The sequence below is a fragment of the Dromiciops gliroides genome, chromosome 1, assembly GCF_019393635.1.
Source record: "Dromiciops gliroides isolate mDroGli1 chromosome 1, mDroGli1.pri, whole genome shotgun sequence".
Taxonomy (NCBI): Eukaryota; Metazoa; Chordata; class Mammalia; order Microbiotheria; family Microbiotheriidae; genus Dromiciops; species Dromiciops gliroides.
The window spans coordinates 174,029,854-174,046,638 of record NC_057861.1 but is presented as its reverse complement, the minus strand read 5'-3'; the positions used below and the strand labels follow the sequence as shown (position 1 = coordinate 174,046,638).

At 36.0% G+C, this 16,785-nt stretch overlaps 1 protein-coding gene across 1 annotated transcript in view; it reads right to left on the bottom strand.

Moving 5' to 3' along the window:
* HIVEP1 (HIVEP zinc finger 1) overlaps positions 1-16,785 on the bottom strand; it is a 181,774-nt gene that overhangs the window by 23,611 nt on the left and 141,378 nt on the right. The window contains 2 exon segments of the mRNA XM_043976628.1: positions 6,028-6,129; positions 15,271-15,446. Of these exon segments, the coding sequence (XP_043832563.1) occupies positions 6,028-6,129; positions 15,271-15,446 (278 nt within the window).

Below are 16,785 nucleotides of genomic sequence, written 5' to 3'. Positions count from 1 at the left end.
TTCAGGTTTTAGCTGCTTGCTTTTTCTGTAGGGTAAGCTTCCCTTCTGATTGGTATTTGGGGGTTAGTCCTTCCTTTTGGCCTCCCCTGGGTGTAGGCTGACATTTTCCATGGGTGGTGTCCTGGTGTTGGGCTGCTAAAGTTAGCACAGTATTTCTGGTGACTGGCCCTGGGGGACTGATCTTATTGTTCGTCTGCCTCAGGGGTGGTTGCTGGGTTTCTTTGTTATCAGGGCCTTTCTGTTAGCAGGCCCTGGAGAAGTAATTTTGTTTACAATCTGCTCAGGTGTGGGGGTCCTACTGCTGGGTTGCTATAGTAATCAAGTTCCTCTGCCAGCAGGTCCTGGAAGGGCAATTTTGTTGTAGATCTGGCTGAGGGCTAGAGCCCCTTGCTGCTGGTTTGCCCTGTAAACAGTCTCTTGGCTGGCAGGTAACTGGGATGGGAACTTGCTACTGACCAATCTTGGGTGAGGCTTCATTACTGGTCAACAGTGGGGTCAAAGCCTCCCTAGTGGTCTGTGCTAGCTATGGAGTGCTTGGTGAGGGTCCCCACTATGCTACCCATATTGCTCATTTGCCTAGGGAACTGCAGGTTTGCAGGAGGGCAGAGCCTCACTAGTGATTTGCCCCTGGCTCAGAGCCCTGCTTCAGGCCCCTTGCTGTGAGCCCAGAAACTACTGCTGCTGCTACTCCTGGACCATACTTCCCTCCCACCCAGGTAAGAAAGAAATTTCCTACTAGGCTGGTAATCTGCTTCCCTGCTTCTGGAATGATTCAGAGGCAGTTTTATAATGGTTTGGAGGGGAAATCTGGGAGAGCTTCAGAGGTTTCCCTCCTCACTCCACCATCTTGGCACTTGGAGTCCCATAGTTGTCTTTAATATTAAAAGATAATAGGTTTATCATTGTCCACTTATATAATGAAGAAATGACAAGATCATAAATAACTATCCTTTCCACACCAGGTGGCTCTTGGGCTTGCAATTGCCACTATTCTTCATACAACACTGTTGGTGACATTATTTCTTTCAATGTCCAAATTAAGGACCATCCCATTTCTGATTTCATTCCATTCCTACAGAATTCTAGTTCTGCAGGAAAGGACAAAGGTTTATGTGTAAATAACATTTGTTTAGTTATTTCCTCATTATCTGTGTTTCACATAGAGGTAGTCCAGTGAAGTGATATGATACTGAATTATTTTTCTTGGATGTATCCCAAGACACATTTGCTATCATGTGTGATTTTTTAAAACTCTCATTTGATAGTAAGATAAATTAAGAATCAATCAATAACCATTTGTTAATCATCTATTATGTGCCAGGCACAGTCTGAGGAATGTGGCATACAAAGATAAACATAAAATATTCCCTGTACTCTATCAGGGAGGAGGAAGAGACCAACAGTGAGGAGGGAGTGAGAGGGGAGCAATCATGGAAGGCTTTGGAATAAGCAGGGGAGTCTAAGAGGTGGAAATGAGAAGGGAGTGCATTCCAGGCTTGGGGAACAGACCTGTGCAAAGTGGTGTTTTGTGTCATGGTGGGACTTCTGACCTCCTAGATTCAGTTTTCCACCTTTTTACCAGGGAATCATTTACAATTTCAGTGACAACTTTTAATTTTGTATTCCTTTTGTACACAAGCCTTTATGTGTGAAGTTTTTCTGGTGCTACCTGCTTTATGTCCTTGATAATTTTCAGACATTTAAGCATAGACTTTCCTTCAACAAATAGAATGCAGATGAAATACCAACAAATTGCATAGTTGCCACCTTCTCTAGGAGTGGAGCCACTAGTGCCTATTCTCAATGATTGAGCATGTCTTTGTTTTTATTGCTGGAAAGGTCCTGTAGTTCTGACTCTTCACTGTACACATATTTCTATAATCACCTTGGAGTTTTATGCAATGAAACAAAATAGCATTTATGCTCTCATATTCAAGTTAAGAAAAGTGCCAAAAATAATAGTTAGCCCTCTTTGTTATTTGTTATGTTAATGAACAAAGCATTTGATACCACTGCATACTCTTTCATATGAAAAATGGACAGATGTAAAGTTAGCAGGATACTTCTAAATAGCACAAAGTTTACAAATTTATTAAATCTTTCCATTTCTAGGGACCAAGGAGAAGGGAAATACATTAAGAGGATTCCAAGGACTGAGTACAAAGGAGCAAAAGTTCAAGTGTGTGAAAACATGAATCTGTGGTGGTCATTCTGCTAAAAACCCTGGTCCATGAGAGGAAGTAAGGGTAACCAGTAAGTACTTCAGTGTAGGGCATTAGACTAACATTCCAATCAGGTGAGGAATCATATAAACAGGTGAGTTTATATAGCACTTTAAAGTTGGCAAAGCACTTCACACTCCCTCCCCTGTCCCCTTAGAATAAAATCAAAGACTGACCAATTCTTGACCATATATTCTTGAGTGATCACTTAGAATTAATTCCTATACTGGCAAAAGGAAAGCCTAAACAAATTCATCTTTTTCCTAGGCTCTCTTTTCTTCTTCTATATTGTTTTGCTTAATAATCTTATCAGTTTCCACTGATTCAATTATCATCCCTAGGATGATGATTCTCAGATCAACTTAGCCAGCCCTTTCTCCTAACCTCTGGTCTCACAACTCCAACTGTCTATTGGACATCTCAAACTAGATGTCTTGGAGGTATTTTAAATTCAACATGTCCAAAACAAAACTCATTATTTTTTCCTCAAAACCTTCTCTCTTCTTAAGTTCCTATTACCATAAAGGATACCACTGTCCTCTACCCAGGCTTGCAATCTTGGTATCCTCCTTACTGCTCACTCTTGAAACACCCCTTCCTCCCATTCAATTTATTGTCAAACCCTGTTGATTTCTACCTGTATAACATTTTAAAAATATTTCTACTTTTCTCCTCTGGATCTGCCACTACCCTCAGAAAGACCCTGTCTTTACCACTTACACCTGGATTGTTGTAATAAGTCAGCTGGTGTGACCTTCCTTAGGTCTTTCCCCATTCTAGTCCATCCTCCACTCGATTATCAAACTGATCTTCCAAAGGCACAAGTTTGATAATGGAACTCTCCCATCCCCCCAACATACCCTTGGCCCCTAATCCAGAATCAAATATAAAATCCAGCTTGGCTTTTAGATTCCTTTATAATCTGGCTCTTTTCTACCTTTCCAGTCTCCTTCTACTGCCCAACCCTCTCCCCCAGTATTCTGCAGTTCACTGGCCTCTTAATTGTTTCACAAACGAGACTCTCCATCTCCTGACTCCAGGCATTTTGGCTGTTTGGGAACCATGTCTGGAATGGTCTCCTTCCTCATCTCTATTTTTACTTCCTTGGCTTCCTTCAAGTCCCAGATAAAAATCTCACCTCTTATAGGAAGCTTTTCTGATACTCCTTAATGCTAGAGATTTTCTCCAATTTATCCTTTATCTTGTTTGTACCTAGTAGTTACATGTTGTCTATCCCTTTAAACTGAGTTCCTTGAGAGCAGGAAATATTTTCTGCCTTTCTTTTCATCCCTAGCATTTGGCACACTGCCTGGCACAAAGTAGGTTCTTTTGACTTGACTTGACAATTTTTCGCATATTGCATTCCCCATTACAACATGAATGAACTCTTTGAGAGCAGGGACCATGTCTTTGCCCCCCTTTTTTATTTCCCAGCATCTGCCATGGGCCTGGCATATAGGAGATACTTAATAAATGTGAGTTGACTAAATGATTCTGTTTGCCTTTTCTGAAGTAAAAGCACAGTGTACTTACATATATGCACAGAAATTGATTGAGTTCTTCTTGGCTTTTTCTACCCACCTGATGAAGATTTAAAGAATATTTATATAAAGGCTAAGGATTTACCTAATATCTTCATCTTCATCATCTTCAACAACAAAGGTTTAAACAAATAGAAATGAACACAATTTAAGTTACTTGCCTAGAGTCACACAGCTAATTAGTGTCTAAAATTGGATTTAAATTCAGGTATTCCTAACTCTAGGCCCAGCTGCATCACCTAGCTGCCTAATAATGAAAAACATCTTGAAGAATAGTAATAGGAAAGAATATAAATACAACTATCATACAAAAGAAATGATTTTGGAAGTCAAAAATAGAGAAAAAGACATGTCTTTATTAGAAAAATGAATATTTCTAAGATTCTCATTTTTGTCAGACTTGTTAAAAACTTACATATATTTTATTCTTCACAACTCTACACTGTGGACATGACATAATCTTGACCTCTTATACTAAGATGAAATTGAAACTTAGGGAAAGGCAGTAACGAAAACTTCAAGTTTAGTTGAGGCACAATAGGAAACTGGTCAGGTAGTTTTGCTAATTCCTTCATTAATGTGGAAAAAAATCAATTATTCCTCTCTGTGTCCCAATTCTCCTACGCCTAGAATTGAACTATTAAGTGCAGCCAACTTCCCAAATCACAGTTAGGTGGAGTTCTGTTGTGAGGATAACATACAAAAATGTTTATAAAATGCATCACAAACTTGAGAGCGCTATATCAATATTAGTATCAGTTATAACATCTGAAATATTCTTAACTTGAAGAAATGTAATAATGTATAATAGATTAATATTAATATAATTACTATTACTATGTACCTTTCTACATGACAGGTTATTAAAATCAATGACATTTCTTGCTCAATCTGTTACACATTTTCCTTAATATATCACTTTTGAGTAATTTCCTAAAATATTAAAAATAACTTCCTTTTAAATAAAATTCTATTCAAAATAAACTTCCTTCTCACATAAAATGATTAATTATAATTCATCAAACTTTTTAACTATTTAGATACAAAATTATATTCAAATTTTATAAAAATCTCTGAATGTCTTTAAGCAAAGGTTTTGATCTTAGATTTATTTTAGTCATTAAAGCATTTATAAGGAAGAATTCAATAATTCTACTAACTTTAGTATAATAATTCCTATGATAAGAGTTACAAAATGGTCTATATCCATGGAAGGATGCCAAACAACAGAATAAAAAAGGTCCTGTCTTGCAGAAACTAACAGGTTTCAGTGAATATAAAGACATTTGTTGGAAATTTGATCTAATTTTTGGATAGCTATCTTATGGGCAGCTGAGAAAATTAAATCTGAAAATGTACATGGAAGTTCTTGGTAAACTGTATAGAGCTATGCAAATATAAGGTATCTGTATCATTATGATTATTAGATAATGATCATCTGGAGCCTGCCTGGACCTGGTGTCTCTAAAATTTGGGCCATAAATACCCAAAGGTCCTGCTACACAATAAAGTATCTACAGCAACTGATATATAGAATACCTTTCTAATCCCAGCCCTGTATAGAATAAAAAAAAAAATCTCCCAAACATCCACCATGAAATTGCTACTTATTGTCTTAGATTTAGTTATTGACTGCAATGGCTACTTTTTCTTTCACATTTGAGGAAAACAGATTATTCTTTTTTTAAGTACAGACTAAAGTCAGACTTTTCTTCAGCATAAAATAATGAATCTTATCAATTGTAATTCCTAAAAATCATGACTCTAGTATACTTAGAATTAAATTCGTTAATTACTTAATCTATTATTGGTTGTCAAATGGAAGTAAAAAAAAATGCTTTCCCCCATTTAAAATAACATCTTTACCATTTTCTTCTTGCAAATTGTTTACATATTATAACAAACTCAAGTACATTCAATATAGTAAGGTAAAGTTTTTATCCGGAGAATTTTGAAAAAGAAATAAGAATAACTCAATAACAATCGGAAAGCCTCATTTTTGTTTTAGGATCAAACACGAGTAAAAAGAAAAAAGTTAATTGATAGCCTTTGGTTTGCCACTAATAAACACTTGTTTAATATTCCCAGTGAAATCAGACAGCATTACTGATGGTTTTTTCCTTGACTAGCTTTTTGCCACCCAGATGGTAGAATTCAATTCAATTGAATTTTATTTAAAAAAAAACCCACAAGTATTTGGAAAAATGAACAATGGCATTAAAATCACATATGGGAATAAAACATGAGATACACAAAAATCTTACCTGCTTCTTCAGGGTCTTGATCATCTATAACACCTACAGACACTCCTAAATCCACACATTTCTTGCTATGTGCCTTAGACTTCATGTGTTTTGTCAAATTTCCTTAAAGGGGAAAAATATGTTAAACTTGCATTATGGTGAAATATTTATTATAAAAAGTAGCTATTTTCAAATAGAAATATAAATTGTGGCTACCAAAATGGAATTATATTCTTCTGGTCTTTTATCTACCCCTCTAATGGAGATTTAAAGAACCTTTGTGATGGTAAGATTATGAAAAAAATCTAATAGCAACAAATATAATTTTAAAGTAAATAGGAGTTTCCATTATATACATAAATCTAGTTACTAAAAATGCCCCTGTGCTCAACAGAAGCTGTAGAAGAACTTTCACTTTCAGACTGCAGGTGAAAAAGAAAGCTTAAGCTTCAATGTTTAGTAATACTACAATACTTATTGAGTCAATGATTATATAGAAGTGATCAGGTAAACCCTGCCAATTCAAATCAAACATTTATTGAGTGCCTACTCTATGCAAAGCACTGTGCTAAGGCCTGAAAAGGACACAAAGCAGCAAGTACAGCTGCTTGTAAGCTGAATTCCAAACAATTTGTGCTCCCCTTGATGTGATTATTCTCTCCAAAGATGTAGATTTCAACCCGTTCATGGCTGTCCAAGTCCTCATATATTCATCACAGGGACCAACTTGAAGTTGTCATGTCAGTCATTTTTGCCACATAACCAGTAAATTTACTTTTTCAATCATACATTTCTTTGATAAAATCCTTTACACTGCGAAGCATCATGGGTGAGTGTTTAGAGGCTTATTTTTAGGATGACCTGGGTCCAAGTTCCATCTCTGATATCTACTGGCCGTATGACCTCGGGGAAGTCACTTAACCTCTTAGGGCCTTCAAACAACTCTCTAAATTATTCTCTAAGAGGAGAACAGCTGCTGATCCATATTGATTGAGACAGTTTCTTCACAGGAGCTCCCTAAACCAATGAAATCACAGCTTCAGAAAAAATCCTTTTCTCTGCTTCTCTTTCATACCTTCTTGTGAGCAATTTCTCGTCTCTTGTTCATGCTCACCATGCACCTTTCCATATTCTTTGATTCTTCAATTTCACTTCATCTGCAACTATAGTGTTCCAAGATATCCAGCCACACAGCATTACTGGAAGCATATTGGTAAAAAATGGACTTTTGTTTCAGTGAAAAGCTGAGGTCCTTAAAAGAAATTTGTAATTTCCTAAAGGCAACCAAGACCACTTTTTAATTACTGAATTTATGGATGAGTTCTATATTCTACAAGGTGCCCATCCAACTCTGTATCCTAAACAACAGGCCTTCTTCAACCTCTTAGTTTTTCTTGTGTGGTCCAGCTTAAGTGCCACCTCCTACACAAGGTCTAGGATGATTTTCCCCCAGTTGGTAGTGTCTTCCCTCCTGGAAATTACTTTGTATATATTTATTGATGATCATATTATTTCTCCTAATCAAATGTAAGCTCCTTGAAGGCAGGGACTGTTTTGTTTTTGTCTTTGTTTTCCCAGCCAGTACCATCCAGTTTCCCCCGTGCCAGAATATAAAGTAGGCACTTAATAAATGCTTATTGATTGGTTAGGCCAAATTTTTTTGAGTAATTATGAATCTCCTCTAGGAGGCTCTGTAATATATTGGAGCTTGATGAAATCAACACAATAGCATCCACAAACAGGATCATCTGAAGGACCTCACCATCTATAAGGAATCCTTCTTCAACTTGAACTCTGCTGGATCTCTTCTATGACAGTGGTGAACATCTCAAGTGAGGCAGAAAACAAATAAAATAAAATAAATTATGTTTGCACATAACAAGTGCTTACAAAATGCTGAATTGAATTGATTAAGATCCATTTCCTCCTCTCAAGGAACTTATGTAATGAGAGGGAAATAGAGAGATGTACACAATTAGATATTAATATGAAGTGGGGTATGAAAGAACATGCAAGATACAAAGATTTTGGAAAAAGCATAGATGAAATGCTTATTAAATGTACAGATGATAGAAAGCTGACAGGGATAGCTAAGGCAATAGATTAAAAAAATTAGGATCCAAAAAAAGTCTCCATGAGTTGGTTATCAACAGAGATACTTATTTCAACAGTGTAGATCACAGAAGAGCTACCTAATGTGATGAAGGATTTGCTTGGAATCTCTGAACATACTATGGATTCCATTGTAGCACTTGTGTGGGATTCCTTGTTTTTAATATTACAGGCTCACCTTTTCTGACCATATTTCCTGTTTTTTTAATAGCATTTTTTCTGCATGAATCACCACTGGTAATGTGCTATATAACTCACTTACATAACACTACATGTTTCTCCATTTCCCTTTGGATGACCACAATTTAAGTCTTTGTAGAACTTGGCATTCCATGACTCGCAGCCATATAAGTTCATTGGTAAAATATTGATTTTTAAATGAGTTTTTGTTGCAGGAAAAGGATTGAGGTTACTGAAAGTTCTACATTATTTACAAAATATAATCTAGTCTACTTTCTTTTTCAATTCTGAACCCAGTTCATTTTCCATTTCCATGTGTCCCCAAGACACACATATACCCCCAGACACATATGCGCCAGCTTAATTAGCTGTCTATCAAACTACATATTATATAGTCTGGACAATAGACAGTCCATTAGAATAGTGTTTCTATCTGTGTATCAACCAATCTCAATGGAACCCGTTGAGATAGCCCTGCAATATAATATGCTGAGACATGATATAATCAGCAAAATGATATCTGTAAAAGGGAACGTTTAGAGGTCCTCTCCATTTATGGGAAAATCCTCTTCCACTTGGACTCTACACAGGATATGGTCTTGTTTTATTCTGTTTCCTGAAAGGGTTAATGTTGAGAGGACTCATAAAGTTATCTCAGTGATTATATCTATAAAGGCACTGTATTTGACATTAACATATGAAAAGGAGACATCTTGTTGGAGGAGAGCCTTTAAAGATGCATTTTACTGAAGGGTGAGTCAAGCTATTTTTAAAAGCAACAAACACTACAGAATAATGTCTTCTTTATTATCCAATATATTGATTTTTAAACATGGGTTTGCCATAGAAAATAATTTACAAAAGCCTTTCGGGTCCCCTTTTCATATCCTTGATGAGGGTAATCTTAATAAGCATAAAGACCATTTTCAAGGATTTTACAGTGATGAGAAGACAGGCAAATTGTTCAGTAGTTACTGATATCTTCCATCTACTTTTTTCTGACAATAATACTGGACATATCTTCCTCTCTCCCAACCTCAGCCCTACTGTCTGTTATCTTTTCATGTTTCAGATATCTTAAAAAATGACTCCTTGCATGCTTTGAAATTTGTATAGACTTCTGCAGGGCTCTTTTTAAATTTTTTCTTTTGTACATGCTTTGGTCTAGCAGCTATCCTTCATTGAATCTTCTTGCATACCATTTACACATGCCAATATTATACATCTAGGACTGAGGTGCTGAATCCAAATGCACTGAATCCATTGTTATTAGCAATGAAAACAGATCATTAAGCAAACACTGGAGAAGAGGTTTCAATTATTTTTTCTATTTGTTGTCTTCCTTCCAGCTTCACCTATAATTTCCTTTATAATAAATTAACTCAGACTGGTCCCATGCAAAGATTTTTGCAGACTCATTATCCTTTCTTCTATTCTTCACTATTTTATAAGGTAATATTTTGCAAAATCTCCCAACATTTCCTTACACATGATTATACACATTTTTTAAATTCTACATAGGCATTGTCCTTAATTATCATATGCTCATATTTAACATGGAGATGAAGTATTTCCTAGGTGAGGTGCTCTTGGGGCTCTTTTAGTCTCCTTATGAATTAATATTAGTTAAATGTTCAGAGGAAAGGATGATAGTACATACTTATTTCAGTTCATTTATCCATTTCCCAAGTTAGCCATTAATAATTTGTTTAATTAAATTAGGTTGGACATAATTACTTACATGCCATCTTTTCATTTTCATTTTCCTGATTTTGTGTTGATTCTAACTTTTGCTCTAAAAAGTATATGGCAGCAAGTAGATGGTCTAACTGTACAAAGAGTTGATTCAGAAACAGTAAGTCCTTTCTAAATGCTTACTGAATGACTTCCTGGGTATAATCAGTTATTTTTGTCTATTAAAATATACCCAATGTCATTTTTTGTTTGTTTTGTTTGTTTGTTTGTTTGTTTTTTTAGTGAGGCAATTGGGGCCAAGTGACCTGCCCAGGGTCACACAGCTAGCAAGTGTTAAGTGTCTGAGGCCGGATTTGAACTCAGGCACTCCTGACTCCAGGGCCAGTGCTCCATCCACTGCGTCATCTAGTTGCCCCCCAATGTCATTTTTATATTGTTCAATATTCACTAATCTCAGTGCTTTCCACTATTTGTCAAAACATCCAAGATATAAAGACATGAGACTCCTAAGTAGTCTACAAGCTTTTCCCCTCCCCCTAAGTCATAAATCTTCTCTTCCAAGATATTTTTAAGGTCTTTCCTTTTGCCTAGATTCACACTGAGGTCACCGAGTATCACTGTATACTTTGATGTGGTCTGAAGAATGCTTCAGAGTTTTACATAGACTTTATCAATCTCTTCAATTAGATGTTGGCATGTAAGCTGTAATTATCTCATTATGATCTTTTTAATGGATTTTATTGAAATAGAGGGCTACAAAGCATTTGGGGGGGCAGGGCAATGAAGGTTAAGTGACTTGCCCAGGGTCACACAGCTAGTAAGTGTCAAGTGTCTGAGGCCAGATGTGAACTCAGGTCCTCCTGTATCCAGGGCTGGTGCTTTATCCACTGATCCACTTAGCTGCCCTCATTGTGATCTTTTTTGTATATGTACCACAGGTACTTCAAGGTTAGATGATCAAGAATCCCATGAAATTATTTTTTTCATTGCCTTTGAGTGCACTCTATAACCAACTCTGCAAACTCATTTATTTTCCTTTCCAAGAAGAACCTGAGTCAACCTTCTATTTAGTGGCAACTCCATTATGTCTTTCAATGTCATTTAGAGTCAAGAATGTCACTATTCATTTGGTTCAGTGTTCCCAGGAGTATAATCAACTTGTGACTAGTGTAAATACTGTGTAATGCTTAGCATTTTCTTCCTCCTTTTCCAATGATCTTCACTCAGCACTACAGAAACAGAAGTAAGCTGCCTAGGATTTGGAGACATTTCATCTTTCATTTGTTCCATTGGTTGCCAGAGATAAAGAATTCACGACCTACTGACCAAATATCTAATGGTGATCCCTTGCATAATAAACTGCTCCTGGAACAGCCCTTATAGTATTAGTAAAACCTGCAATAACTTCTGCCAATGACATAGCCTTTGGAAATCCAGTAGCACATGCATGCCATCATAAGGTAGTGGAAGAGGACTTTGTTAGACGGTTAAAATCCAATAAGATAAAATTGGGATAAAATCATCAAGAATATTGAAGTGCCAACTGTGTGCAGGCACATTGTGGTAGGTACTGTGTGGGATAAAACAATTCAGATAAGATGTGGTTCCTAACTCTCTTCAGAGCTTATAAGCTAGAAAGGAGTTTGCTTGTCTTGTTTGTTTTTTAACCAGACTTGTGATTTTGTTGGTTTAGGAAAATTCCAATGAGGAAACTTCTATACCAATGCAGATCAGCAACTCCCTTGCAATTTATGGTCTTATAGAGTTTTGTAACAGTACTGATGAGGTAAGTGACACGTCTAGTATTGCACAGCCAGTATGTGTCAGAGTGGGGACTTGAACGAGATCTTTCAAACTGCAAGGCCAGTTCTCTTTACACCATGCCACATTGCTTCTCTATAAGCTAAAGGGGTGTGGGGTAGGGGAGAATGACATGGATATTGGTAACTATGTTGAACAATCAATTGTGTTAAATGCTTTAGAGATACAAAACAAAATGCAAAGGATATGTGGGAATGATGTGACTACTGGGTAGAGGAGAATAAAGGAAAGCTTTCTAGAAGAGGTGACCTTTGAGTTGGGCTATAAAGATGTGTCAGAATTAAATAAGAAGGGAGAAGACATTCCAGGAATATGCAACTGTGTGGCAAGAAGCAATGGGAGAATGTAGGGAGTGTTTGTCAGGACAAGAGTAGTCTAGTTTGACCACAACAATAAGGGTATTTTGAAGGTGGAACATGAGATAAGAGTGTAAAGAATAACTTAATTACAGTGAACCTCAATTATCAGGCTAAAGTTTGAAGTCGGTACATATAAAAGCACTTTAAGTTTTTGATTATTTTTGATATATTGCTGTATAAAGGATAAACTGGTACACAGTGTGGCAAGAGGAATAATTAAGAGGCTTCTGAAGTGGTCTAGGTGGGTGCTTTTGAGAGTGTAAAACATGAAAGATATCAGTGGGAAGAGAGAAAGAGGAGGGAGTGATGTCGCAAAATTGCTACCAATCAGGCTTAATAAGTGAATGCATATGAAAGGTGAAAAAGAAGGGAAAGACAAAAGTAACCACAAGGTTATAATCATGGGAAAACAGGAAAATATTTTTTTCCTATGAGAAATAAGCAAGGCAGAAAGAGAAGTATGAATAAATGGATTTGGAAAAAGAATAGTACTTGGATATCTTGGCCAACTCCTTCCATTTAGAGATAGGAAAACTGAGGTGCAAAGAAGTGACTTGGCTCAAGGTTATAAGGAGAGTTAGTGGCAGAACCAGGTGCCCTGACTCCCTACCCAACATTCTTTCTAATAAACCACATGTAATTGTAGTGTTTTGTTTTTTAAACAACTGTATAAGTAAAATACAAAGGAGATGTGGCTAGAAAGGAGTCCATGTGAAAAATACCTGGGGATTTAAGTAGATTTTAAATTAAATATAATTCTGTAGTGTGATGTGGAAACCCTTACATTAACAGAAGTATGGTATCAGGTACCATCAATTATAACTATACAGTCAGTTTGCCATCTGAAGTACTGTGGAAAATTCTACGTCACACTGCAGACTGAGACACTGACCAGGCAGAATTCATCTAGATCAAGGGAGGCTCAATAACATATCATATGATAATATTTTTATGAAGGTAAGGGTCTTTAGTGAGGATAGAAGACTTAGGGGAGAAACAATAGGTCAAAAAGTACATAGTGCCCAAATGGACTAAGGATGGTCTTACTGTACTAACCAGACCCAGGTCAGATTATTTTTTGAGTATTGTGTGCAGCTTGGGGCACAACCTTGAAGGAAGACATTGATTAACAAGATCATCTAGTGGACAACCAAGATGGAGAAGTACCTGAAGTTTATGACAGATGAGCATCAAATAAAGGATCTAAAGATATTTAGCATGGAAAAGAGAAGACCTAGGAGAGTTATGCTACTATCTATCATCAAGTGTTAAGGGCTGTCATGTGTGAGAGATAACATTTCTTTTGCTGAGCCTCAGAGGACAGAATTAAGAGGGAAGAAGTTGACAAGTAGATTCAGATATCGTTTAAAGAAAGCTTTCCTAACTACTGGAGTGCTCCAAATGTGGAACTGGCTATCTACAGCGTCAGTGAGCCCCTCTTCTGGGTTTTTCAAATATAAGCTGAAATTCTGTAGTATTTGTTGATAGTCTGGGTAATTCTTAGTCCACTTTCTGCCACTCCATCACTGTCACGTGGGAACCATAAGAGAACCCAAATAAGCTTTGAGGTCCATTTCATGGTTCATTCATGGATCCCCACAGCCAATTATAATTAAAGCAAATACCACTGATATAATGAAAGTCTAAATTATGAAACACGAAATATCTTTGAAAAAGTGAAACTTCTACAGAAGCAAATGTTTTATTTTAAGAATAGGTAATAATAATTCTGAAAAGATAAAAAGAGTATTATAAAAGGAGAAACTAATAACAAATACTTCCTTAATCATGTAATATCCCTGTATATCTTATGGTCCATATTATTTTTTTTATGAAAATGATTTTCTAATATGATGACTGTATACAATATAAATGTTTAATTAAAAAAAGTACTCGAAGAAATTATTTGTAAAGTCTCCAGTCTTCTTCTTCTTCTTCTTCTTTTTTTTTTTTGGTGAGGCAATTGGGGTTAAGTGACTTGCCCAGGGTCACACAGCTAGTAAGTGTTAAGTGTCTTGAGGCCGGATTTGAACTCAGGTGCTCCTGAATCCAAGGCCAGTGCTCTATCCACTGCACCACCTAGCTGCCCCTTATTATTCTTCTTGACAAAACACTACTGGATAAGAAATTGTTTATCTATGTATTGGTAATAGCATTTAACTATGACAGCAAACTTATGGAGTATTAACACAAAGTAACAATTTACCAAACATTATAACATAATCTTAACAGTGCTGTGAATGCTTAGGATTGGAATAAAATTATACATATAGCATATAAGGGGATAATAGGTGTAATTTCACTGACTTCTTCTGAGGTATATTTATGAACACACTATATATAGAGGAATAATTAGAAAGCAGGATGCTCTTTGACAGCATTCATATATATGGATGTTAGGGAAGAAAGAGAAATGAGTTGGAGGTCAAAAAAATTAGCTAACATCATTGTTTCTTTCTTTCTTTCTTTTTGGTGGGGCAATGAGGGTTAAGTGACTTGTCCAGGGTCACACAGCTAGTAAGTGTCAAGTGTCTGAGGCTGGATTTGAACTCAGGTCCTCCTGACTCCAGGGCCACTGCTTTATCCACTGTGCCACCTAACTGCCCCAGTTTCATGAATTCTTAAAAGCTTACTGTTGTTTTCATTTTAAAACTTTTCTTAATCTTTTACAGGTTTCTAATAAAATTACTTATAACACAAAATTCTCATTTATCTCCTCAGTATCAAAATGACTACTTCTAAAAATGTTAGCCACAGAATTATCTTACTTTTTATGTGTGTGGGGAAGCTATTGCTTTAATTTAATAATTACATTTATAATATTTTTAAAAGATTGTCTAGTCTGTGCCCACCCCCCTACCCCACAGGATCTAGAGACATAAATACCTAGGGGGGAGGAGGCAGACAGGCTATTGGCAAGAGAGCAAATAGATATAATCTCTAAGTCAATTTATACTTATTAAGGATATGTGTGTATGTAAGCATGTTTGTGTATGTACATACCTATATTTGTTTAAGGATATTCAAAGTATAATGCATAATAACTTTAATTACATATAAAGAGAAGGCAAATAAAAAAAATATTATGTTCTTCTACCTTTAGTCTTGAAGGAGAAATTACAGTAGTTGCAGTGGTAAGGACGGACATCTGTATGAGTGCGAATATGTTTCTTCAGCATACTAGGTTTCTTACAGCGTATTCCACATTCCTCACAAATGTACTTTCCTCTTCCTCTGCCCCGAACATACACATAGTCTTCATTTGACTTATATCTAATTTAAAGAAGAAAATATCATTAGGAAAGTAAATCAAACACAATTCCCAAAGAGTATTCAAAACCTAAGGCTTTTGTGCATTTGTAAGCATTCTGCTTTTACATTAAGAAACATCTAATATCCTAGGAGCTAATTCTAATTCAAGTTGAAATCTTCTCTAACTATTCTATTAAATAAGATATCTCTTTCTTCTTCAGTACTGATTTCAGTGTTGTTTCTTAACACACACAGACACACACAAACAATATTATATAATAATAATAGCTTACATTTATATTGTGCCTTAAGTTTTCATAGTACTTTCCTCACAATAATTCTCAAAACAATTGATGCGGGGGCAGCTAGGTGGTGCAGTGGATAAAGCACTGGCCCTGGATTCAGGAGGATCCGAGTTCAAAGCCAGCCTCAGACACTTGACACTTACTAGCTGTGTGACCTTGGGCAAGTCACTTAACCCCCATTGCCCCGCCAAAAAAACAAAAACAAAAACAAAAACACAAAAAAAACCCAAAAACAATTGATGCAATTACTATTATCCCCATTTTACAGATAAAAAACTGAGGCTCTGAGAGGTAATTTGCCCAAGGTCACATCAGAAGATGACTGAGTAGTATTCAAACCCTCCCTTCAAGGTTAGCTGGTTTTTTACTGTATGTTCCTCTCATTTTGTACTTTATTACAAATTAAAGTTCAAGATGGTTTTAGTTTATATATACATACACATACATATACATATATATGCACAAAAATGCATACGTGTGTATATATATGCGTGTGTATGTATATGTGTATTTGTCCATGTCTAGGATTCCACTGGAACAGGGAATTCCTAGTGAGAAAAATCCCTCTAGCGATTTAGAGCAACCCTTCTCTGTAAAATGATTTTCTTAGAAGGTTATTACCTGTGGCACTGACAATCAAACTATCTAGGGTCATACAGCTAGCAAAATGGCAGAGGATGGACCTGAAACAAGGTCTGTGATTATGAGGGCAGGTCCAAACCACTATTAAACCATAGTTCATAAAGCAACATATTATATATCTATGTGTGTGTGTGTGTGTGTGTGTGTGTGTATATATATTTATAAATATATATATATAATATGTATTTCTCAAACTAGGCAAGTTTAATAATTAGAATTTTCAAGAAACTGAAAAGTATTCTATTGCTATACAATTACATGTGAAACCCAGAACCTCAAAGAGACTTAGCTCACAAGTGCCTATTTTTTAATAATTAGCATTATTCTTTTCTCCTGCAAATATCAACAAATATAATTTTGATCCCTCCCTAAACAGAATTAGCAAACTGAATATATTTTTCTATGATAATTGT